This window comes from Hyaena hyaena, unplaced genomic scaffold (genome assembly GCF_003009895.1).
Source record: "Hyaena hyaena isolate Hyena2069 unplaced genomic scaffold, ASM300989v1 scaffold_288, whole genome shotgun sequence".
Lineage (NCBI taxonomy): Eukaryota > Metazoa > Chordata > Mammalia > Carnivora > Hyaenidae > Hyaena > Hyaena hyaena.
The window spans coordinates 1,323,751-1,349,990 of record NW_024080922.1 but is presented as its reverse complement, the minus strand read 5'-3'; the positions used below and the strand labels follow the sequence as shown (position 1 = coordinate 1,349,990).

At 39.6% G+C, this 26,240-nt stretch overlaps 1 protein-coding gene across 3 annotated transcripts in view; it reads left to right on the top strand.

The window, feature by feature from the left end:
- The window catches only part of TBCE (tubulin folding cofactor E), an 88,860-nt gene that overhangs the window by 24,058 nt on the left and 38,562 nt on the right, over positions 1–26,240 (top strand). For all 3 annotated transcript variants that reach the window (XM_039247159.1, XM_039247157.1, XM_039247158.1), the window contains exons 2-3: positions 2,942–3,072; positions 25,531–25,615. In XM_039247159.1, the coding sequence (XP_039103090.1) occupies positions 2,973–3,072; positions 25,531–25,615 (185 nt within the window). In that variant the 5' untranslated portion in view covers positions 2,942–2,972. The remainder of the gene's footprint in view (positions 1–2,941; positions 3,073–25,530; positions 25,616–26,240) is intronic.

Below are 26,240 nucleotides of genomic sequence, written 5' to 3'. Positions count from 1 at the left end.
TCAAGGTGGTTATGATTTGCATTTCCTGGATGATTGTGATGTCCTTTCATGTGTCTGTTGGCCATTTGTATGTCTTCTTTGGAAAAACATTTCTTCAGGTCCTCTGCTCATTTTAATTGAATTATTTGTATTTTGGGTGTTGAATTGTATAAGTTCTTTATGTATTTTGGATATTAACTCCTTATGAGAGATATCATTTGCAAATATCTTCTCCTATTCAGTAGGTTGCCTTTTTGTTTTGTTGATTGTTTCCTTCATTGTACAAAAGCTCTTTATCTTGATGTAGTGCCTGTAGTTTATTTTTGCATTTGTTTCCCTTACGTCAGGAGACATATCTAGAAAAATGTTGCTAGGCTGATGTCCAGGAAATTATTGCCTATGTTTTCTCCTAGGAGTTTTGTGGTTTCAGGACTCATATTTAGGTCATTAATCTATTTTAAGCTTACTTTTGTGGGTGGTGTAAGAAAGTGATCCAGGTTCATTCTCTTGAATGTAGCTCTCCAATTTTCCTCCCACTGTTTATTGAATAGACTGTCTTCCCCATTGTGTATTCTTGCCTCTTTGTCATAAATTAATTGACCACATCGGTGTGGTTTATTTCTGGGCTCTCCATTTTGTTCTGTTTATTTATGTGTCTAAATTTTGTGCCAGTACCATACTGTTTTGATTACTACAGCTTCATATTATAGCTTGAGATCTAGGATTGTGATGCCTCCAGCTTTGTTCTTTCTCAAGATTGGTTTTGGCTACAGATTTTACTGTGACTTATTCTATTCTGTGAAAAATATGATTGGTTTTTTGATAAGGATTTCATTGAGTCTTAAACAGTTTTTCTTTAATATCAAACCTAGTCAGTGTTCAAATTTTCAGTGTTCTCATTAAGTTTTTACTTTAAAATTACTTACAGTTTTTTCAAAACAAATGAAGTCCATATGTTGCAATTGGTTTACATGTTTCTTAAGTTTCTTTTAATCTGTTTGTTCTCTCTCCATGTCTTTCTTTTTCTCCTTGTGTTCTATGTGTTGAAGAAACTAACTTGTTTGACAGCAGAGTTCCCTACCATCTGGATTTTGGCTTACTATACTTTGGGAATGTCATTTAACACGTTTCTCAGTCTTCTGCTTTCCTGTGAAGTAGGAGTTGGATCTAGTCATCATACCTAGATAGGGGATACTTTTCACTCATCTCCCTTTAAGGCCTTCTGTATGGTTTTATGGTTGTCTTTTTTTTTAATTTTTATTCTTTATTTTTATTTATTTTTGAGAGAGAGATAGTGAGACAGAATGCGAGTAGGGGAGAAACAGACAGAGAAGGAGACACAGAATCTGAAGTGGGATCCAGGCTCTGAGCTGTCAGCACAGAGCCCGACACACAGGGCTTCAACTCTCAAAATGCAAGATCATGACATGAACCAAAGTGGGATGCTTAACTGACTGAGCCACCCAGGCGCCCCTGGTTCTGTCTTTTTAATAGAGTTTAATGTAGTTTTTGTTTGTTTTGTTTCAGTAAGCTCTATATCCAATGTGGGGCTTGAACTCATGACCCCGAGATCAAGTGCTACATGCTCCACCAACTGAGCCAGCCAGGTGCCCCCAGAGTTTAATTTTATATTTATTGTTCATTGCATGTGTTGCTTTCTATATCTATGGATTTGTGTTTTTCTCCCATCCTCAAGAGACAACAATGCCCTATTTTCTTTCCCTTTTGTCTATCACTTTTATCCTCCTCTCTTGTTTATTTTTTATTTATTTTTTATTTTAGGGAGGAGGTGGAGCAGAGAGAGAGGGAGAAAGAGAATCTCAAGCACTCAATTCTGTGCTCAGCATGGAGCTCTACACGAAGCTGATCTCATGACTATGAGATCATGATCCGAGCCAAAATCAAGAGTCTGACACTTATTTGACTGAGCCACCCAGGCACCCTGTCCCCTTTCTTCTATTCTCCTTTCCTTCCCATCCCCTTCAGTAAATGTCAGAATAGAGAAGTTATGTGATATGAGCTAACTGGAGTTGAGCAACATTTAAAAATTATATTTTGGGGGCGCCTGGGTGGCTTAGTCGGTTAAGCGTCCGACTTTCGCTTGGGTCATGATCTCACAGTTCGTGGGTTCGAGCCCCGCGTCGGGCTCTGTGCTGACTGCCAGCTCAGAGCCTGGAGCCTGTTTCAGTCTGTGACTCCCTCTCTCTCTGACCCTCCCCTGCTCACGCTGTCTCTCTCTCTCTATCTCTCTCCTAGAAATAAATAAAAACATTTAAAAAAAAAAGTATATTTTGGGGGCACCTGGGTGGCTCAGTTGGTTGAATGTCTGACTCTGTTTTAGCTCAGGATCTCACAGTTTGTGGGTTCAAGCCCCACATCGGGCTCTGTACTGATGACATGGAATCGGCTTGAGATTATCTCTCTCTCCCTCTCTCTCTGCCCCTTTACTGCTCACTTGTGCACACTCTCTCTCTCAAAATAAACATTATCAAAATAGAGTTTGAAGGTAAAGTAAAATAAAATTATGAGAATGTGGCACATAAACCTATAGGTCCTTCTCTTCAGCAAAATATGGAAGACTAAATTGGTCAAGAGTGTTGGCCTCAAGAACATCTCACTAAAGTGAAGGGGCACCTGGGTGGCTCAGTTGGTTAAGGGTCTGACTTCATCTCAGGTCAGGATCTCCCAGTTCATGAGTTTGGGCCTATGCTGAGCTCTGTGCTTGACAGCTCACAGCCTGGAGCCTGCTTCAAATTCTGTGTCTCCCTCTCTGCCCCTCTCCCACTCATGCTGTGTGTGCGTGTGTGTGTGTGTGTGTGTGTGTGTGTGTGTGAGAGAGAGAGAGAGAGTGTGTGTCTATCTCAAAAAATAAATATTAAAGAAAAAGAGTATCTCAATAAAGTGAAAACAAATTTTTAAGGATTTTATTAATATCTTGTCAATTTTGTAATTTTCTTCCTAGATCTCATATTTTGGATGCTGGCTATACTATAATGAACGACACTTCGACATTAGATGTCATTGGTCGACGAGTTGAAGTTAATGGAGAACATGCAACAGTGCGTTTTTCTGGTGTTGTCCCTCCCGTGGCAGGTAAGTTATTAGTGTATGTGTGTATTTATTTATTCTGGAGCTGTTTCTTTGTAGTGCTTCCCCCCCCCCGCCGTGCTTTGTAACAACAAAAAACAATTTATAAATGCTTCTTATATACAGTTGTTTTGTTAGGGTAACAAATCCCTGTGGTATCCAAGGGTATATTTAATTTTACATTGATCTAGTTATTTAGTGTTACTATTTTGTATTAATTGAACATAAATATCTTCTGAGTAAATTTTAAACAACTAATAATCTTGAATTCTTATATCCTAACCTTAAAAACTAAGAATTTTTTAGAAATTTCTTTTGTCATTAATCCATATGTATATGTATTTAAAGTAGCTTAAATTGATATACAGTTTTGTGATGTCTTTTTTCCCTTATTATTTGGAATATATTTATGTTTCTATAGTATCATTTTGTTTACATTTTTATTAAGATATAATTTACATATAACATTATATTAGTTTCAGGTATACAAAATAATGGTTTGATATCTGTATATATTGCAAAGTGATCACCAAGTTAAGTCTAGTTAACATCCATCACCATACATACTTACAGAGTCTTTTTGGTGTGATCACTTTTTTTCCCTTTTAAATAATATCATTTTTGTATTTTTATTGTTTTTAAAATTTTTATTCATTTTTGAGAGGGTGGGAGGAGGGGCAGAGAGAGAGAGGAAGACACAGGATCCGAAGCAGGTTCCAGACTTCGAGCTGTCAGCACAGAGCCCTACATGGGACTCAAACTCATGAACCATGAGATCATGACCTGAGCCATAGTTGGACCCTTAAGTGATTGAACCATCCAGGCACCCCTCATTCTTTTATTTTTAAATTTATTTATTTATTTATTATTATTTATTTTTTTATTTTAATTCCAGTATAGCTAACAGACATTGCTATGTTGGTTTCAAGTGTGCAATATGTGATTCAACAATTCTTTACATTATTCCCGTGTTCATCAAGATAAGTGTACTTTTAATCCCCTTCACCTATTTCACCCGTTCCAACACCACCCCCCCCACCCCCGCCAATAACCATCAGATTGTTCTCTATAGTTAAGAGTCTGTTTCTTGGTTTGTCCCTCTTTCTTTTTTTTCCCCTTGATCCTTTTATTTTGTTTCTTAAATTCCACTCGTAGGTGAAATAATATGGCATTTGTCTTTCTCTGATTTATTTTGCTTTGTGTTATACTCTCTAGCTCCATCCATGTTGTTGCAAATGGCAAGATTTCATTCCTTTTTTTATTTTTATTTTTAACATATACATCTTTATTCATCAATTGATGGACACATTGGCTGTTTCCATAACTTGACTATTATAAATAATGCTGCAGTAAACATAGGGGTGCATATATCTTTTTGAGTTAGTGTTTTCATATTCTTTGGATAAATACCTAATAGTGCAATTACTGGATGTTATGGTAATTTTATTTTTAATATTTTGAGAAACCCCCATACTGTTTTCCACAGCTGCACTGGTTTGCATGGGAAAAAGGAATCCACCAGAGGATTCCTTTTTCTTCACCTCCTTGCCAACACTTGTTTCTTGTGTTTTTGATTTTAACCATTGTGACAGGTGTCAGGTGATATTGTAGTTTTGATTTGCATTTCCCTGATGATGAGTGATGTTGACCATCATTTCATGTTTCTGTTGGGTATTGGTGTATCTTCTTTGGAGAAAAGTCTCTTCGTGTCTTCTGCCCATTTTTAATTGGATTATTTGTTTTTTGTGTATGTTGAGTTGTATAAGTTCTTTATATATTTTGGATACTAACCCTTTATCGGATATGTCATTTGCAAATATCTTCTTCCATTCCTTAGGTTGCCTTTTAATTTTGTTGATTGTTTCCTTTGCTGTGCAGAAGTTTTTGTTGTTGTTGTTGTTTTGCTTTTTCTTAAAGTAATTTCTACACCCAGTGTGAGGCTCAAACTTATAACACCCTAAGATCACGAGTCGCATACTCCATTGACTAAGCCAGCCAGGTGCCCTTGTGATGTTATCTAAACAAAAGTTTCACCTGAGCCTGTGGGCAACTCTGAAGATAGATAGGGTGGCCCTTCAAGAGATTTTTCTACCTGAGATGAGGGGCTGGGCATTTATATCTGTGATGATCCATCACTGGGTCCTGGTATGTGGAAGGGTGTGTGCCCTTATGCAAGGCACTTTTTTTCGGTTCTAAAAGTGCAATCATAGTTGAGGGCTAATTGCCAGAAGCTAGTATTCCCAGCAGCTGGTGAGAATAAGGCTCTTTTCGTAAAGGCAGCTTGGAGCAGTGCATCACAAATCTAATGATACAATGGAAGCTATTTCATGGTAATTTAGTGAATATGAAGTAGTACCTATTTTCATTTATTAAATTGTAAGTTTGACACATCCTTCATGTTTGTATTATCAGGCAATTTTTTTCTCTGAAATTATAATTGTGCAAAGAGATACTGTGTATTTACTCTATTAATTATCATCATATGGGGGCATTCTCTATTTACCTCAGATAATGCTACTTTGGGATTTTATGTATGTATGTATGTATTAAAAATTTTGTGGGGGAGGCACCTGGGTGGCTCAGTTGGTTAAGCATCCGACTTCAGCTCAGGTCACGATCTCAGGGTTCAGGGGTTTGAGCCCCGCATCAGGCTCTGTGCTGACAGCTCAGAGCCTGGAGCCTGCTTTGGATTCTGTGTCTCCCTCTCTCTGCCCCTCCCCCACCTGTGTTTGGTCTCTCTCTCTCTCTCTCTCTCTCTCTCTCTCTCTCAAAATAAATAAACATTAAACAAAATAAAAATTTGTTTTGAGACAGAGACAGCACAGGTGGGGGCAGGGCAGAGAGAGTGGGAGACAGAGAATCCCCAACAGACTCTGCACTGTCAGCATGGAACTTGACATAAGGCTCAAACTCATGAAACCTGTGAGATCATGACCTGAGTCAGAACCAAGAATCAGCCGGTTACCCAACTGCGCCACCCAGGCACCCCTGGGATTTCTTTTAGACGTCATCAGGTAGAATTGGTACAAAGATGTGGGGAAATTGAATGCAGATTTAGTAATTACTCTTGGAATTACTTCACTGTGTGTTGTAACTGAACAAGTTAAGGTGTTTAAAGCACTTAGATCAGTTATCGGTGGATAGAGTTGGCTATTGTTGTAGAAAACATTTTTAAAATTTACTTAAAAAAGAAATAGAGCAATTCTAATGTTTTGCAAATGGCTTGGGGATGGAAATGTAATTTCCTGAGTTAGCATCATATGCAGATTTTAAAAAGTGTTTAAGTAAAGATGATATGCTGTGGTGGGCAGAATAATGCTCCTTCCCCTCAAACAAAGATACCTCAGGACCTGGGAGCGTTATTCAGTTACGTGGCAAACCAGAATTAGGGTTGCAGCTGGAATTAAGGTTGCTAATCAACTGACTGTAAAATACGGAGATTGTCCCAGTAGGCTCAGGGTAATCCCAAGGATCCTTAGATAGTAGAAGCAGAAGAAGGTGGCAGTGCCGGGTCTTGTGATGTGAGAAGGTTTCAGCTGACCACTGTGGGTTTTGAAGATGCAAGGGAGTCAGGAAGCTAAAGAATGTGTGCAGCCTCTAGAAGTTGGAGAAGGGAAAAGGGGAGGTAGCGGATTTTCCTTCCAGGCTCCAGAAGGGAACACAGCTTTGCAGCACCTTCACTTTAGTCCAGGGAGACTCTCCTCAGACTTCTGATCTCCAAAACTGTAAGAGAATAAATTTGTGTCTTTGTATAGCAGTAATGGAAACTGATATATCCTAGGTAATTGTGTGAGGTATTTTATTAAAAATTTTTTTTAATGCTTATGTATTTTTTTGAGAGACAGAGTGCGAGTGGGGGAGGGAGAGAGACACACACAGAATCCCAAGCAGGCTCCAGGCTCTGAGCTGTCGGTACAGGGCTCGAACTCACAAAAGGTGAGATTGTGACCTGAGCCGAAGTCGAATGCTTAACTAACTGAGCTAGCCAGGCACCCCTGTATGAGGTATTTTTAAAGTGTCCCTAGTAGTGATAGCTAAACACTAATGTTATAACTGAGTTTGAAGAGTCTGATTAAAATGGTTTCATGAAATGTGGGAGTAAGGAAGCACTTTTTCTAAATTAATTCATAATGGATTTAAAATGATAATGTAACTGATTTAATTAATGAAATACTGTAAGTAGACCTTTGATTAATATACATCTGTATCTTTTTTTTTTTTTTTTTACATTTTTTAATAGTTTTTTGTTTATTTTTGAAACAGCGAGAGACCTAGCATGAGCAGGGCAGGGGCAGAGAGAGAGAGGGAGACACAGAATCTGAAACAGGCCCCAGGCTCTGAGCTTCCTGCACAGAACCTGATGCGGAGCTTGAAGCCACAGACTGTGAGATCATGACCTGAGCTGAAGTCGGACACTCAACTGACCGAGCCACCCAGGTGCCCCACATCTGTATCCCTAAAGATTATTACTGGATATTCTCATATCCATATACTTGGGGTTGCTGCATATCAGCCCTGATGTACGTTGTATTTTTATTTCCTCTTGTGCAATTGTTTTCATGGTTCTTTGCCCTTAGTTATTGTTTCATAATATGTTTTATCATAACTGAAATCTCGTATTACTGCCTACCTATATGCAGTGACTAAATTAAATAGCCCTACAGTATTTTGGGTTCGACTTATCCCATGGTAACAGTGTTAATTTTAAATAGAAGAGCTGAAATACATTTCTCCTAAGTTCTTGTGGAGTTATTTTGTATTCTATACTCAGTTTATTGATCGTAAGTAGCGATTGAAATGCATTGCCACTTGTTGAAACAGAAATCTTGGCAACCCGAATTCATCAAGGAACAGTGGCTCACAGCTGAGTTAGAAAAGTTAGAAGTCGGCTTTTGGTCTTTTTAGTATTTTTCTCTATTCCTTACATCTTTTTACCAAAACCTGCATGCCAGTTTCTGGTCTCCCAAATTCCAGCTTCTGGCCTGAACTCCCCAAGGGGCTGATTCTACCTTGCACATCTTTAAGGCTCATTACAAGAATTCTAGCAGATTAATTTGTGTGTGTGTGTGTTTTTGAGGACTATTGCAATTTTCCATGATGAGCAAAGGAGATAGTTGTTTACATCTTAGGTGGTGGTGTTTTTAAAGTAATGTGTAACAAGATTTTCTTATCGTGTCACTGGGTGCTAATTAATCTTCTGGGCCATTCTGGAAGCCTTGTTGCTGTTTTTTAAATATTTATTAAAATAATACATGAGCATGGTAAGACCTAGTGCACAAAGGCTTATGATGAGAAGCAGGAGTGTCCAGCTGTGGGTGTTTCTTTCATTGTTGTAGATGTTTTCTTACAGAAGCCTCTTTAATTGAGGTCACATGTACCTCTTCAGTTATAAGATGTTTTCTTCAAAGATTATCTTTGATGGTTGTTACCCTTCCATCCTAACTGCGTTTTCTTTCTGGCAGTTCTGTTGGTTGGATATGGGATTTCCTAGATTGATTTTCTCTTCCTTTTATTCTTCCTTACAATTTATTTGTTGAATATTGTGTTTGTCTTCTGAAATTTTCTGTGTTCGGGACTATCCTGATTACATCCAAATGATATCATTAACATGTTTTTCCTGTCTTCATTTCCTATAAATTGGTAGTTAAGGCTTTATCAGATTCAGATTTGATCTGTTTTTCGTTTGTTTACAGATACTGTGTAAGTTATGCATACTCCAGTCAGGCATCTAATGTCTGGTTGTATCTCTTTTTGTGATATTATTTCTTTTTTTAATTTTTTATTAAAAACTTTTTTTCCAATGTTTATTTATTTTTGAGAGGGTGTGAGCATGGGAAGGGTAGAGAGAGCAAGGGAGACACAGAATCCAAAGCAGTCTCCAGGCTCTGAGCTGTCAGCCCAGAGCTGTCAGCCCAGAGCCTGACATGCGGCTTGAACCCATAAACCATGAGATCATGGTCTGAGCCAAAGTCGGATGTCCAACCGACTGAGCCACCCAGGTGCCCCTATGGTGTTACTTCTTGATGACCATTGTTTATAGTGTTGTTTCATTTGGTAATTGTCAAATGATGAAATTCTAATAATTTTCTTTATCATTCTTCTGATGGATGAAATAAATAGCTGGACAACCAGTATCATGGAAAATGTCCCTGTGTCAGTTACTTGCTTTACAAAATAATTGGGTGATTGAAAGACAAGATAAATGTTTCATTTTTTTCCTTTTATTTATTAGCCTTTATAATGAATTGATTCACTTAGAAGACCAATGAAAGATTTTAAAAATCTTTATAAAGTCATGGGTTTAAACATATTTGACATTTTTTAGTCCATTGCTGTTATCCTTATTGACACTCAAATTGTCCCATATTTGGCCAGAAGGAATGACTTCAAATTGACTCCTGAGTATTTTTGATGTGACCCACTGGTTTTTGATAGCTTCCTTCCTGATATGATAAGTTATCAGATATGTAGAGTGCTCATCTTACAGATTTTTTGCCCCATGTCACAATCAGCCATTTCTCCAGGGACCTGATTTTTTTTTTTTTTTTTTTTTAAGTAGGAAAAAACATTTGTAGGCCATAATTTGAGTTACTGGGGGTGCTTCTTGCCTTTGGGTCAGTCGTTGTTTCTAGGCCATTTTTAGTTAACAGAGGTGCATTTGTCGAGTTAATTTCTAAAAGTAGAATAGGCTTAAGGAGGATATGTGTATTTTTTATTAAAAAAATTTTTTAATGTTTTATTTATTTATGAGAGAGAGAGAGATTGAGAGAGACAGCGTGGGCAGGGGAGGGTCAGAGAGAGGGAGTCACAGAATCCGAAGCAGGCTCCAGGCTCTGAGCTGTCAGCACAGAGCCCGACGTGGGGCGTGAACCCACAGACCATGAGATCATGATCTGAGCCAAAGTCAGATGCTCAACCGACTGAGCCACCCAGGCGCCCCTATTTTTTATTACTTTTTATAGAAGTTTCAAACATACCGCAGAGAATAGTATAAGGAACACCTGTATATACTTGTGATGTCAATTTAAAATAGCTAACATTTTGCCTTATTTACTTCATTTCTTCTAATTTTTTGCTTAAGCATTTTATTTTATATTTTTTATTTTTGAGAGAGGGAAAGTGCTCACCCATGCATGTAAGGGGGGGGGGGGCAGAGAGTGAGAGGGAGACACAGAATCCAAAGCACACTCCAGGCTTTGAGCTGTCAGCACGTGGGGCTGAGCTGAAGTTGGACTCTTAACCCACTGAGCCACTGAGGTGTCCTGCCCTTTTTTTTTTTTTTAATTTACATCCAAGTTAGTTAGCATATAGTGCAACAGTGATTTCAGGTAGAATCCAGTGATTCATCCCCTAGATCTAACACCCAGTGCTCATCTTTGCAAGTGTCCTCCTTAGTGCCCCTTGCCCATTTAGCCCATCCCCCCTCCCACAACCCCTCCAGCAACCTTCAGTTCTCTATATTTAAGAGTCTTTTATGTTTTGTCCTCCTCCGTGTTTGCTTCCCTTCCCTTATGTTCATCTGTTTTATATCTTAAATTGCACTAGTGAAGTCATATGCTATATGTCTGTCTCTGACTAATTTCGCATAGCATAATGCTCTGGTTCCATCCGTGTTGTTGCAAATGGCAAGATTTCATTCTTTTGATTGTCAAGTAATACTCCATCATGCACACACACACACACCACATCTTATTTATCCATTCATCTGTCAATGGACTTTTGGACTCTTTCTATACTTTGGCTATTGTCGATAGCGCAGCTATAAACATTGGAGTGTGTGTGCTCCTTGGAAACAGCATACCTGTATCCCTTGGATAAATACCTAGTAGTGCAATTGCTAGATTGTAAGGTAGTTCTATTTTTAATTTTTTGAGGAACCTCCGTACTGTTTTCCAGAGTGGCTGCCTGCTTTTTTTCCTGATTAATTTTAGATGTGAGTTTCTTGTTCCCTCATATAAAGAAAATCTGTGTCTAATCTTTACTGTTGTTTTCACCACAGAAGAAAGTTGTTTATTTAACTTTTTAAGGCTTTTGTAGCATTTATTTACCTATTTTAGGTTTATGACATTATTTATGAGTTATATTGCCCAAGATGGTTGTTTTTTTTTGTTTGTTTGTTTTTTAAAGTAATCTCTATGCTGAGTGTGGGGCCTGAACTCTACCCCAAGATCTAGAGTCGTATGCCCTACTGACTGAACCAGCCAGGTACCCCTAAGGTGTTTTTGTTTAAATAACATTTACTGTACTTTCTTAGTGTGGTTTTGTTGCTACTGTTATAACAAAGATTTTATAGCTTCCCCCCCCCCCCCCCCCCCCCGAGAGAGAGAGAATGAGAATATCCCAAGCAGGGATTCCCCAATGCAGGGCTCGATCCCATGACCCTGGGGTCATGACCCGTGCTAAAATCAATAGTAGGACATTCAACTGACTGAGCCACCCAGGCGCCCTTCATAGCTTTTATTGAACTAATACTACATTGTGAATCAGAGTCCACACACATTATTTGGTAGCAAATCTCTACATATGTAGAATAGTGCTCTTTTGAGCAATTTGTCTTCCCTTGTAGGTTAAGGACTATTTTCCTCTTGCTACTTTGATGATTCTTTCCTTGCCTGAGTATTTTTGTGAATTTGACTATGATATGCCTCACTGATGCTCAGTTTGTGTTTAATCTAATGGGAGTTCTCTGTGCTTCCTGAATTTTGACGTCTGTGTCTTTCTCCAGGTTAGGAAAGTTTTCCACTAGAATTTCCTCATAGAAACCTTCTTCTCCTTTTTCATCTTTTGAGACCCCTATGATTCTGATGTTCCTTTTAAATGAGTCGCTGAGTTCTCTAACTCTTATAAATTGTGCTCTTTTGCCTTAGCCTCCCTCTTTTTTTCTGCTTCATCACTCTCCATAAGTTTATCCTCTGTATCACTGACTTGCTACTCTGCTTCATCCATCCTTGCTGCTGTGGCATCCATTCGAGATTGTAGCTTAGTTATAGCATTTTAAATTTGATCCTGAGTAGCTTTTACTTCTTTTATCTCTGCAGAAAGGGATTCTGTGCTATTTTCAGCCCCAGCTAGTATTCTTATTATTGTGTTTCTAAATTCTGATTCAAACATCTTGCTTCCATCTGTGTTAAGTCCTGGCTGTCATTTCTTCTTGTTTCTTTCTTTTGGGGTGAATTCCTTTGTTTCCTTATTTTGAAGGAAGAAAAGGGATTAATAATGTAAAAAAATTTTTTTTAAATTACAACACAAAAAATCAAAGGATGCTAGATCCTAGGTGTGTTTTGGTCTGGTTGGTGAAGGAAGATAGATTACAGAAGAAAGGGAAAGATAAGAAAAGAAAAAGGGAAAGATAAAAGAAAAAAGGGGGGGAGGAAAACATTAGAAAATTTGAAAAAATGAATACAATAAAATAGAATGAAATGAAACAATTAAAGTTAAGTAGAATTTAAAATTGTATAAAATAAAAAATATAGTAGAAAAAATACAGAAGAATCTTTATTATGAAACTGGAAAATAAAGTTTTCTTTCTGTATTCAAGGATAAGAAAAAAATTGAATAGATGGTCGAGTGAACAAAATGAAATACAATTAAAATTCAGTTTCCCCTAGAGGTCAAACTATGGAGCACTTTATAGTCTGTAAACTAAGCAAGCAGAGAGACTTGTGTTCCTTTACAGCGTGATTAGCGCAGTTGGACAGGGCTTGGTGTAATGGCTGCTTTTTCCACTAGATGGTTCTGCTTAGTTTACTGGGGTGGATTGTTGGGGCGTGTGTAGGCGTGTATGCACATGCATGTGAGGGATGAAAATGGTGTCACCCAGTTACCCAGTCTCTAGTATCAGAACTCTGTGCTTTTCCCTGACCAGCAATCAAGCTCTCCTCCTTTGTCTCCAGCTTTGTCCTCTCCCTGCTTCTACACTGTCCATGACCAAGCCGTTAGGCTGACAGGCAGACACCTCCTTCCTGAGGGATTGCGGCCTTGACCCACTCAGACCCTTTGGGAGAGGGTCTTGCCAAACAATGGTCAGGTGCCAGTCCACCCCCAGGAATGTTCGCACAACCATGCTGTTGCCCATGCCCAGAAACTGTGGCCAGGTGCCAGCCCACCCCAGAAAAAATTCACATGGTCATGTAGCCTCAGTATTTCAGAGATTATGTTGAATCATGACACATACCTGGTTCCAGGCTTCACCCCTAACATCCTTGTTCCAACACCAGGGAATGTGGTTGATCTCCAGGGTCCCCTGGGACCTCTGCCTGTGGGGATGCCGCACAGCTTCTACTAAATGTCCTCCCAGGAGGGGAACTGCCTCTCCCCATGTGTCCTGAGAACCCCTCAGACCTTACTCTTTGCTCTTAGGGATTCACCCTTCCCACCAGAACACTGCTAGGTATTGAGCTGTGGAGTTTCAGACTCTGCGCTCTATCCGTTTATAGAGTCTTCATGGATTTTAAGCCCTCTCCTTTCTCCCTTTTTTGTTCAGTCTCTTGTGGCTGTTTCCAGTCTTCCTCTTTCTCTTCAGCTGCTTTTGGAGGGTGGTGCTTTTCCCCGTACTCTCCCCACCTCCATCCTCCCCCCCCCCCACACACACACATCCTGTCTCTGTCCTTCCTCCACAAGCAAAAACAGCTCCCTGCCCTCCATGGCTTCTCTCTCTGCCAGTTCACCTCTCTGCACCATGTACCTACCAAGGTCCATGGTTCAAGTTGTGCAGATTATTGTCTTAATCCTCAAATCAGTTTTCTAGATGTGCAAAATGGTTTGGTGTTGATCTGGCTGCATTTCAGGGACCAGAGACAGAAAACAAAAACAAAAACAAAAACAACCAAAAACTTCCATGCTGTTCCACCATCTGGGCCCCCTCCCATTTGTGTGTGTGTGTGTGTGTGTGTGTGTGTGTGTGTGTGTGTGGTTTTTTTTTCTTCGGTTGTAAGTTAACTGCAAGTATAACCTTATAACCTGTATTCTCAGGTTACAGAATACAAAAACAAAAGACTACTTCCAAGTGGCATTGGCATATACCTGGAGCAAGACTGCCTGCAATAGTGCTGAAGACAACACACTTCATAATTTCAAAGAACTTGAGGCATCTTAGACTAATCTTGTAGTTGTGAGTCCAGCTCCCAAATTATTGAAACTGACTTTGTTTCAGCTATGAGCCAATGTCAGTAGTAGGAGGCTCTAAACACCTGCCGTCTCGGCGAGTAATTTTGTAAAGATGGACACTGAATGAATCAGATTAGCAGTATTGCTTAATGGAGATGGAAGATTCTCTGTGTTTCTCATTATCACTCAAAGTCCATTATTTACTTTAGAGCTCATTCTTGGTGTTGTACATTTTATGTGTTTTGACAAAAGCCCAGTGGCCTGAATCCACCATTATAATATCACATGGAATAGTTTCACTGGCTAAAAATCCCCCGTGCTCTCCCTGTTCATCTCTTTCTCCTCCCTAAGCACTGATGATTTTTACTGTTTCCATAGGTTTGCCTTTTCTAGAAAGTCCTATAGTTGGAATCCTATAGTATGTAGTCTTTTCAGATTGCCTTTTTTTTTTCCACTTAGTAACATGCATTTAAATTTCCTCCAGTTCTTTTCATGAGTTGATAGCTCATTTCTTTTTAATGCTAAATAATACTCCGTTATCTGGGGGTAGCACAGGTTGTCCATGCTACCAAGTTATGGCGATTATGAACAAAGCTGCTGCACACATCTGTGCACTGACTTTGTGTGGATAGAATTCATTTGGGCAGATATGAAGGGATATGAATGCTGGCTCATTGGATTCATTATTTTCAGTTCTTGTGATTTTCGTGAAGGGTCTGACTATAGTTGGTTTTTCATGTGTCTTGATGTCCAGGGAGACCTCCAAGTGGACATCAAGAGCTACTCGTGCTGGCCAGAATATTTAGGTTTGTGTAACAGTTTTATTTATCGTCGTAAATTAATAAATCTATATTGTGTCTGCTTCAATCTTTTTTGCACATTTGAATTTGGTAGACTGAGGCTAATAGGGCATTCTCACCCGTGGCTTGCAGAAGACAGAAGCCTGGATCTTACAGTGTTGGGGCTGACCGATGCCGTGGTCCTGCCCAGCGCTGCTCCTGTTCACTCTCCCATCTGTACTTGCTATCTGGCTTTAATAGACTGGGTAATAGCTTGCCAAACAGTAGGTATGCTTCATCAGACTTGCAGCTGATCACAGTTGCATGCTGGCCTTGCTCTTTCCACTGGTGTTCGCTTTACAAGTGACTGGTTCCTGGCAGTGTGAAAGACTGGCCTTGTGTTGTGCATCCTTCCTAGTAATGTCCATCCATTCCATTCATTCTGTCATTCTGACAGCTTTTATGATGAATAACACTAGTTGGATTTATTTCTTACATAAAGGCCTCTGTTTGACAAAAAGTGGATAAAGACACAAGAATTATGTCTGGTCCTTTTTTGCTGTGTTATTTTGGCAAACGTGACATAGTAAGAAAAACATATTTGGTCTCTGCCTCTGGTTCCTGACACAAAACTTCCTCCCTAAACCTATGTAATTTCCTGTATGGTAGGGGATGCTAGGAGCATCTTTTGTTAAACTTAAAAACTGCCAGTTGTTTTACCAGCAAAAGATGAGCTTATTTAGGAATAAAATAAGCCCTCTGCCTGACTGGCTCAGTTGGTATGGCATGCCACTCTTGATCTGAAGGTTGGGAGTTCAAGCCCCATTTTGGCCACATGTAGCGATCGCTTAAAAAAAAAAAAATATGTCTAGGGGCGCCTGGGTGGCTTAGTCGGTTAAGCGTCTGACTTTCGCTTAGGTCATGATCTCGCGGTTCGTGGGTTCGAGCCCCGCGTCGGGCTCTGTGCTGACTGCCAGCTCAGAGCCTGGAGCCTGTTTCAGAGTCCCTCTCTCTCTGACCCTCCCCTGCTCACGCTGTCTCTCTCTCTCTCCTAGAAATAAATAAAACATTAAAAAAAATTTATAAAAAAAAAAGTCTATTTACAAAAGGAAAAAGATGGGCTTATTTAGGAATAAAAGACATTTGGAGTCCAGGACAAATAAGTTGTGGCAAAATCCACAGGCAAGTCCAAGGGAATAAAGGAGAAGCATCTTTTTTTAAGGAGGAAAGAGGTATGTTGGGAAGGCTGTTCTAAATGAAGTCTATCGGAGGAAACTGGGAGTTTGAAGTATGGTGGCTTTTTATTGTCCGAGCTGTTGTCAGGGGATAAAGAAAATGTCTCTTCTTCTGGCTGGAATAATAGAGGAGGATCTGGGTGCAAGGTTAAGTCCATGTAAAGTCAGGTTCTGCCCTTCCTGTCTGCAGTTGACTACGAATGGCCATATAGCATGAGTGCTCCCCCTGCGAAACCTCCTGACTACATTTTAGTGAGATTTCACAGGTTCTAATATTTGGTCTTCCACCCCTGTTCCTGATACCTAGAGCTTTTAAAGAAAGCCCTTGGAATCTCCATAGTGATGAGTGTCTTTTTGTATGATAATGACTGGTGACTTGGGTCCCCTAAATAGCTTCAGGGTGGGGGCCAGTTGCCAGAAAGACCACACACACCTTAATTAGGAACTTGGAACTTTCAGCCTCACCCCCGTTCTTTGGGGAGAAAAAAGGGGCTAAGATGAAAAGTCCATTGTGCCCACGTGATGAAGTCTCTGAGCATCCCTAAACTGGGGTTTGGAGGGTTTCTGGTTTGGTGAGAGGGCCGTGTACCTCAAGTTGTAGGGACAGACACTTGCACTCAAGACCTTTCTGGACTTTGCCCTGCGTACCTCTTCATGTAGCCTTTCACCTGTTCCATCTTTTATAATAAACCGGTAAACATAACAGTTAACTGGAGTTCTGTGAGCAGTTCTAGCAAATTGTCAGAAGGGAAGAACGGATGTGGAAACCCCTGATCTTCTGGTTGGTTGCTGAGAAGTCCGGCTGACAACCTGGGACTTAGGACTGGCAGCTGAAGTGGGGTTATTATTAAGGACCTGAGCCCTTCATCCGAGGGGTGGGTGGGTCTGTGCAGTTTGTATCATCTTTGAGTTGAGTTACATTGCAGGACGCCCAGTTCGTCTGCCAAGAATTGGAGGATTGCGTGCTGTGTAGAAAGCCGCACATCTGTCATCAGAAGTGCTGTGAGACTAGAGGTAGCCAGTGATGTTATTTCCCCAAAGCTTTAGTTTCTTATCTTTAAAATGGAGATCCTATCTCTCCATGCTGATTAGAGTTCTCAGAGAAGCAGGATAAAGTTGAAGCTCTTTACTGTGTTGTACAAAGGTTTTACCTTAGAGCTCAGCCTCCCTTCACCCCTGCTGAGTGTTTTTCTCCTGCCATGGCTGTTGCCCCACCCCTGGGCCCCACACCCAGGTGGATCTTTTTTTTTTTTTTTTCAGGTTCCCTAAACAGGCCCTGAACTCTCTTCTCTACTCTGCCTTGGGCTCACATATTTTCCCTTCAAGGTTTGCCTCCCGTTACTACTTCTGCAAGTCTTTCCCACACACTAGCCAACTATTAACTGTCTTATCTGTGCTTCCATATCGCCTGTACTTTCTTTTATTCCAAGATTTATTCCTTATGTAATGGCTGCTGGTTTTTACATCTATCCCTGTTAGAAATCTTTGAGATGTTTTATGGTAAGAAACTATTACTTGTTTTGCTCTATTTGTTTTCCCTCTGTAGGTTTAATTTGTTCATTTTTCTCCCGTCAGCATTTGAGATAGATGATTATTTTCGGTCTTCCATCTAACCTATACATTTAAGTCCATATGTTTCTCTCAAAATGCCACTTATAGATACATTCCCCAGATCTTGATGTGTCGTATTTTTGTCATTTTATTCAAAATATTTTCTAATTTAGGGGCACCTGGGTGGGTCAGTCGGTTAGGCACCTGACTCTTTCAGCTCAGGTCACAATCTCATGGTTCGTGAGATGGAGCCCCATGTCGGGCTCTGTGCTTATAGAATGGAGCCTGTTTGGGATTCTCTCTCCTTTTCTCTCTGCCCCTCCCCCGACTCTTTTACATCAAGTATATGTTCAGTGGCATTAGGTACATTCCTATTGTACAGCCATTACCATCATCCATCTCAAGAACATTTTTTATTTCCCAAAACTGAAATTTCATACTCATTAAACCGTAGTGTCTCATTCTTCTCTCTTACCAGTCCCAGGCAGTCACCATTCTCCTGTTTCTTAGGAATTTGATTATTGTGTTTGCCTTCTCTGACTAGTGTATCTCCCTCAGCATAATGTCAGCAAGGTTCATCTATGTTGTGGCATGTGGCAGAATTTCCTTCCTTTTTAAGGCTGAATAATATTCCACTGTATACATATACCACATCAAAAAGAATAAAATACTTAGGAACTAAATTAGGGAGGTGAAAAACTTACACAATGAAAACTATAAGACATTACTGAAAGAAATTAAATAAATAGAAATCACGTGTTCGTGGGTTGGAAGAGTTAATCTTGTAAAAATGTCCATACTACCCTAAACAATCTACAGATAGTTTGATCCCTATAAAAATTCCAGGGGTGCCTGGGTGGCTCAGTTGGCTAAGCATCCGACTTCGGCTCAGGTCATGATCTCACGGTTCGTGGGTTCAAGCCCCACATCAGGCTCTATGCTGACAGCTAGCTCAGACCCTGGAGCCTGCTTCAGATTCTGTGTCTCCCTCTCTCTCTGACCCTCCCCTGCTCACGCTATCTGTCTGTCTGTCTCTCTCTCAGAAATAAATAAAAACATAAAAAAAAAAATTCCAGCGATCGCTTCTGATGACTCTTGTTATTAGGACATTTAGTCCTTTTCTGTTTCACTTCTCTGTTGGTAATTTGGGTTAATCTTTACCATCTTACTATTTGCTTTCTGTTTGTCTTACCTGTGCTTTGTTCTTTTCTTCTCTCCTTTTTTCCCCTTTTACTGGATTATTTTTTAAACTTTATTTTTCCTTTCTATTTTGGTATTCATACATTTTTTTATTACTAAGTAATTATAGAGATAAAAACCTGCATCTTTGACCTACAAAAGTCTAATTAGTAATTTTACTTCTTCCTGGACTCATGCAAAGACCTTAGAATACTTGAATAATAATTCTGTTTCCCCACTTCTAATGCATATGCTGGATATTTTAATTTTGCACATATTAAATACAAAGAGCTGATATTTATATTTTGATTAATTTAAAATTATCCATATGTTTACTCTTTTCTTGCCTTTTGTTCCCTTCTGTATCCTCAGATTTTCATCTGGGATAATTTTCTTTCTTTAAAAAGTTTTTTTAATGTTTATTTTTGAGAGAGAGAGAGAGCGTGAGCATGTACATGAGTGAGCAGGGGAAGGGCAGAGAGAGAGGGAGACAGAGAATCTGAAGCAGGCTCCAGGTTCTGAGCTGTCAGCACAGAGCCTGATGTGGGGCTCAAACTCACAAACTGTAAGATCATGACCTGAGCTTGAAGTCAGACACTTAATGGACTGAGCCACCCAGGTGCCCCTGGGACAAGGTTCTTTACCCTTAAGATCACCCCTATTCATTTTTCTTTATTGAAATTTTCTTTTAAAAAATTTTTTTAAATTATGGTAACATGCATATAAAACATTCTGACCACTTTTTGTTAAAACATTTTTTTGTTTGTTTATTTTGAGAGAGGGAGAGAGCATGCATGCCCCAGTGGGGGAAGGGGGGAGAGAGAATGAGAGACGGAGAGACAGAGAATCCCAGGCAGGCTCTGCACTATCAGCTCCGAGCCTGACCTGGGGCTCAAACTCACAAACTGAGATGACCTGAGCCAATATCAAGAGTTGGGTGCTTAATGCTGAGCCACCCAGGTGCCCCTTTATCAAAATGTTTGATTGCTGTAAAATATATATAGTAAAAGTTACCATTTTAGCCTATTTTTGAATAGACTTTATTTTTTATTGTTTTAAAAATTTTTTATTTTGAGAGAGAGAGAGAGAGAGAGAGAGAGAGTGTGTGCATGTGTGCGTGGGGAGGGGCAGAGAGAGAAAGAGAATCCCACACAGCAGAGTCTGACGTGGGGCTTGATCTCACTAATCTGAGATGAAATCAAGAGTCAGACACTCAACCGAGGCACCCAGGTGCCCCTGGACTTTATTTTTTAGAGTAGTTTTAAGTTCACAGCAAAACCGAACATCAGGTAGAGAGCTTTCCTCCTGTGCCCACAAATGCATAACCTCCCAGTTCTCTGTGTCTCCCACTAGAGTGTTCGTTTGTTGCAATTGATTAATCTGTATTGATACATCATTATTACTCAAAGTCCATTGAAGTTCACTCTTGGTGTTGTATATTCTGTTGGTTTGGAACAATTTATGACCGGTCCCATACAGAGTAGGTAAGGTCACAGCCTTCAAAATTCTCTGTGCTCCACCTGTCCATCTCTTCCTTCCTCCTGTTTTAACATGTTAAAGTATCTAATTGTGGCAAAATATGCATAAAATTTATACCATTTTTAAGTTTTATAGTTGTATAAGGTACCTAGAATAGTCACTATTTGAGTAGAACCATACGGTGTGTGTCCTTTCGGGATGACTTATTTCATTTAATGTCATGTCCTCAAGGTTCATCCATGTAGCATGTGTAAGAGCTTCATTCTTTTTTATGGCTGACTATTCCTTTCTATGTTTGTCACATTTGATCTGTCCATCTATTAATGGACATTTTGGCTGTTGTGAATAATGCTGCATTGAACACTGGCATACAAGTATCTGAGTCTTTCTAATGCTTTTGATTATATAGCTATAAGTAGAACTGATGGGTCATATGGTAGTTCTACATTTAGCTTTTTCAGGAATCACCAAACTGTTTCCATAGGGGCGACACCAGTTTGTTTCCACCAGCAATGTATAAAAGTTTTTCCGCGTCCTTGCCAGCACTTGTTACTTTCCATTATTATTATTACTTTTTTTTAACTTTTTATTATCTTGATTATAGCTGTACTATTAGGTATGAAGTGGTATCTCATTGTGGCCTTGATTGCATTTCAATAATGATTAATGACATTGAGCATCTTTTATGTATTGGCCATTTGTATATATTTTTTTGGAGAAATATCTAAGTCTTTTGCCCATTTTTCAGTTGGGTTGTCTTTTTTTCTTGTTTTAATTGCTGTTAATGTATAGTGTTATATTATTCTCAGCTGTATAATAGTGATTCAACAATTTCATACATCACCCAGTGCTCGTCTCCTATTTCACCCATTCCCCATCCTACCTTCCCTCATAACTATCAGTTTGTTCTCTATAGTTAATAGTATATTTCTTGATCTGTCTCTTTTTCCCCTTTGCTTATTTGTTTTGTTTCTTAAATTATAGGTGAAATATAAATGAAATCATATGGTACTTGTCTTTCTCTGACTTACTTTGTTTAGCATTATACTCTCTAGCTGCATCCATGTCATTGCAAATGACAAGAATTCATTCTTTTTGATGGCTGAGTAATATTCCAATGTAGGTGTATAACCACCTATTCTTTATCCATTCATCAGCCAGTGGACACTTACTCTGCTTCTATATCTTGGTTATTGTAAATAATGCTGCTATAAACATAGGGATATATGTATCCCTTTGAATTAGTGTTTTCATATTCTTTGGGTAAATACCCAGTAGTGTGATTGCTGGATCTTAGGGAACTTTTGAGGAACCTCCATACTTTCTTCCACACAGGTGCACCAATTTGCATTCCCACCAGCAGTGCAAGAGGGTTCCTTCTTCTCCATATCCTCTCCAACACCTGTTGTTTTGTGTGTGTGTGTTTTAAATTTTTAATTTTATTTATTTTTGAGAAAAGAGAGTGAGCACCAGCAAGGAAAGGGCAGAGAGAGAGACACAGAATCCAAAGCAGGCTCCAGGCTCTGAGCTATCAATACAGAGCCGGACATGGAGCTCAAACTCACAAACCTAGAGATCATGACCTAAGCCAAAGTCGGCCGCTTAGCCTACTGAGCCGCCCAAGCGTCCCTTTTGTGGTTTTGATTTTAGCCCTTCCAACAGGTGTGAGACATGCAGATGGCCAACAGACATGTGAAAAGATGTTCATCTTCACTTAGCACCAGGGAAATGCAAATCAAAACTACAGTCAGTTGGCTTGTCTTTTTGTTGTCAAGTTTTAGTTGTTTCATGTTCTGAATATGAAGCCCGTATCAGATTAGTGATTTGTAAATATTTTCTCCGATTCTGTAGCTTGACTTTTCACATTCTTGATCACTGTCCTTTGCACATAAGTGTTTAATTTTTGTGAGGTCCAATTTATCTGTTTTTTTCTTTTGTCACTTGCACTTTGGTATTCTAAGAACCCATTGCCAAATCTGCAGCCCTGAAGATTTATCTCTAAGTTTTCTTCTAAGTGTTATATGGGTTTAGCCCTTGTATTTACATTAGTGATCTATGTGGGTCCTATGATGTGAAGTTGGGGGGGGGGGGTCCTACATTTTTTCTTTTTCATGAGGCTATCTAGCTGTCTCAGCATGATTTGTTGAAGAGATTAACCCTTTCCCCATTGACTAGACGTTTTTGTGAAAAATCAATTGACCATTTATGGGTTTACTTCTGGTCTCAATTCTATTCCATTGTCCTGTATGTCCTCTATCCTTACGCCAGCATTACATTGATTATTGTAGCTTTGTAGTAAATTTGAAACTGGAACCTGTGCCCTCTGACTTTGTACTTCAGGATTGTTTTGGCTGTACAGGGCCACTTGCACACTTTTGCTTTCTGAGGGATATTTTCACCAATGACAGTGTTCCAGATCACCAGTTACTTTTCCTTCAGTTTTTTGAAGGTATTATTCATTTGTCTTCTGGCTGTTTTAACGGAGACCTCAGCTGTTGATCTGGTTGTTTTCCTTTGTTGGTAACCTGTTTCCTCTCCCCCACCCCAGCTGTTTGAGGATTTTTCTTATTGTCTTTGGTATATGGCCATTTTATCCTAATGTGCTTGGCCATGGTTTTCTTTGCATTTGTAGTTTGGTGTTTCTTGAGCTTCTGTGGCTTGATGGCTTTCTTTATTTTTATGATATTGTCAGTCATTATTTCTTCCAAGATTGCTTCTTCCACAATCTCTCTTCTCTTCTTGGGACTCCAGTTATATATGTAGTAGACCTTTTCATCGTACCCTTTAGGTCTCTTACACTCTAGCCCGTGTTTTGTTATTCCTCATCACTGGGATTCATTCTCTATATTTTTTTTCTGCCATATTTTTAGATAATGTATGATATAGTCAATTTTTTTAATATTTTGAGTTTATTTTGAGACAGCACATGTCGGGGAGGGGCAGAGAGAGAGAGAGGGAGAGAGGGAACCCCAAGTAGACTCTATGCCACAGTGCAGAGCCCGATGTGGGTGGGGCTCAAAGCCACCAAATAGTAAGATCATGACCTGAGCCGAAACCAAGAGTCAGACACTCAACCCACTGAGCCATCCAGGCGCCCCTAGTATAATCCATTTTAAAATTCCATCTGTTGGATTATAATTTGAATTCTATCTTTCAGTTCTGAAGTTTTACTTAGGATTCTAAAAAAGTAGAGTTTTAAAATTTTCTGCAAAATTCTCAAGCGTTTCTTGCAAATTCTTTAAACATAGTTAAAACTTCATCATGCAGATGCTTGATTAATCTGTCAGTTGTTGACCCTTGTTTTCCTTGGTTCTCAGTCACATAGTCTTTGTCCTTTTCTATGCTTGAATATTTTTGAGTGCCAGAAATGTTTATGAAAACTTAGAATTCGAGCTTTGCAATAGTGTTATCTTCCTCCAGAAAGAACTGAAAGTTACTCTGGCAGATAGCTAGGGTCAGTAGCAACCCCAGATAGTTTAAACGTATCTGTGAATGAGATTATTTGAAGTTGGCCTTTAATCCCTACAAGAGCTAGTTGATTTAGAGTTGATTCCCCCTTACTCTTAGAATGAAGACATTTTGAGCCCAGTACAAATCCTAGAGTTTGTCAGCAACTCTCACCTTCCCTGGGAGGCTGTGATTTTCAATATTGATTTATTAGCCCCTGAAATCTGTCTGAAGATCTGTTCAGCTTTTTAGCTTCTTCTGTCAGAATTACCAGCTGCCTCAAAGGGAAAAAAGATTGCTCTAAATGCTTATTAGTTCAACTCTTTGTGTTTCCCTCTTCTCCCGCATCAGCCTTGTAATTCTGCACTACCCTAGTAGCTCTCTGGTGCTTCCAAAGAGATATTTTATATGTACACAGATCTTTAAAATTACAGTAAATGTACATGACCAAATTGACCATTTTAACCCATTAGTTTTAATTAAGTAATTTATTTTTTGAGAAAGGGTCTGAGCAGGAGAGGGATGGGCGGGGGGGGGGGGGGAGAGAATCCCAAGCCAACTCTACATTCATTGCAGAGCCTGATGTGGGGCTTGATCCCATGACCCTAGGGTCATGACCTGAGCCATAACCAAGTGTCAGATGCTCAACTGACTCAGCCACCCAGGCGCCCCCCTTTTTAACCATTTTTAAATACAATTCAGTGATATTAAGTACATTCACATCATTGTGCATCCATCATTACCATTTACCTGGAGCTCTTCATTTTTTTTATTAAAAATTTTATTTCTTTTTTACTTAAGAGAATGAGGAGGAGAGAGGGAGAGAGCATGAGTGGGGGGGTTGGACACCAGGGGTGGGGACAGAGTCTGAAGTGGGCTTTGCACGGATAGCAGAGAGCCCTAATGTGGGGCTCAAACTCATGAACCATGAGATCATGACCTGAGCTGAAGTCTGACACTTAAGCAACTGAGCTATCCAGGTGCCCCAAGATGTAAATTGATTTTTAAAAATAGTTTATCTAGGGGTCCCTGAGTGGTTCAGTTGATTAAGTGTCCAACTTCAGCTCAGGTCATGATCTCATGGTTCGTGGGTTCAAACCCTGCATCAGGCTCTGTGCTGACAGCTCAGAGCCTGGACCCTGCTTTGGATTCTGTGTCTCCCTCTTTCTCTCCCCCTCCCCAACTTGCACTCTGTCTTTGTGTCTGTCTCTGCCTCTCTCTCTAAAAAAAAAAAAAAAAAAAAAAAAAAAAAAAAAAAAAAACATTAAAAAAATTAAGTGTGCTTTAAAAAAAAGTTTATCTAGCTTTTCTGTTTTTCACTGGGAGGGCTGATCCACAAGTGAAACTCTATCTTTTGCACCTAGTACAGTGCTGTATCTCTAGTGGAAGGGAGGAGGGAAAGTAACAAAAATGCTCTGGAAACTTCAAGGTGGAATACGGCTAGAAGGCGTGAGTCCTAGATAGCACAGTATGATGGGGAAGACTTGGCTTCTGGAGTTAGAATGACCTGGTTTTGAAAATGTCTGACTTTGGGCAAGTTATTTTACCGGCCCTGAGGTTAGCTTGTCCTTTTCCAAAGATACTTTTCTCCCCCAGTGGTGTCTGTGTAATACGGTTTCTGTTTCAAACTGTATTTGCCTGCAGAAAAAAAGCAAATATTGCTCACTTGGTTTTTCTTATTCTGCCAGGACTCTGGTTGGGAGTGGAATGGGACAATCCCACGAGAGGAAAGCACGATGGAAGCCACGAAGGGACTGTGTATTTTAAATGCAGGTAACTTTTCATGATGAATTTGCATGGTTTATTTGGGATAATATTTAAGAGTTGAATAAAGGGAGGTGGAGAAGAAGCAATGTTTGCCTTTGGGGGTAGTTACAATGTAGAATTTGATGTATTCTGAAAAGACAGTTCCATTTGTAGAGCTTTTTTCCCTTAGTGTTTTTTAATATTTGAGAGAGATGGAGAGTGCAGGGGAGGGGGAGGGAGCAGGGAAGCAGTGGAGAGTGAGAGAATCCCAAGAATCTGCACTATCAGTGCAGAGCCTGATGCAGGGCTGTATCCCACAACCATGAGATGATCTGAGCCAAAACCAAGAATCAGATGCTTAACTGACTGAGCTACCCAGGTGCCCCAACAGGTTTTTTTTTTTATTATTGGATAAACATTTCTTATCAATTCATTAACAGTTTTCAGTCCACTAAGTGAGTAATAAAAAAAGGGAAGTAGTCTAGATATCTAGTAAAAAGCAGTTGATTAAACAAAATACAGAGCATCCAAAGGGTAGAATGCCAGGCCACCATTAAAAGACTATCATGAAAAGAGTTACACCTTGTATTGCGTATCCGTTAATAACTTTTAACTGCTTGATTTCAGAAAAGCTGCATAAAGCTTTGAAAAA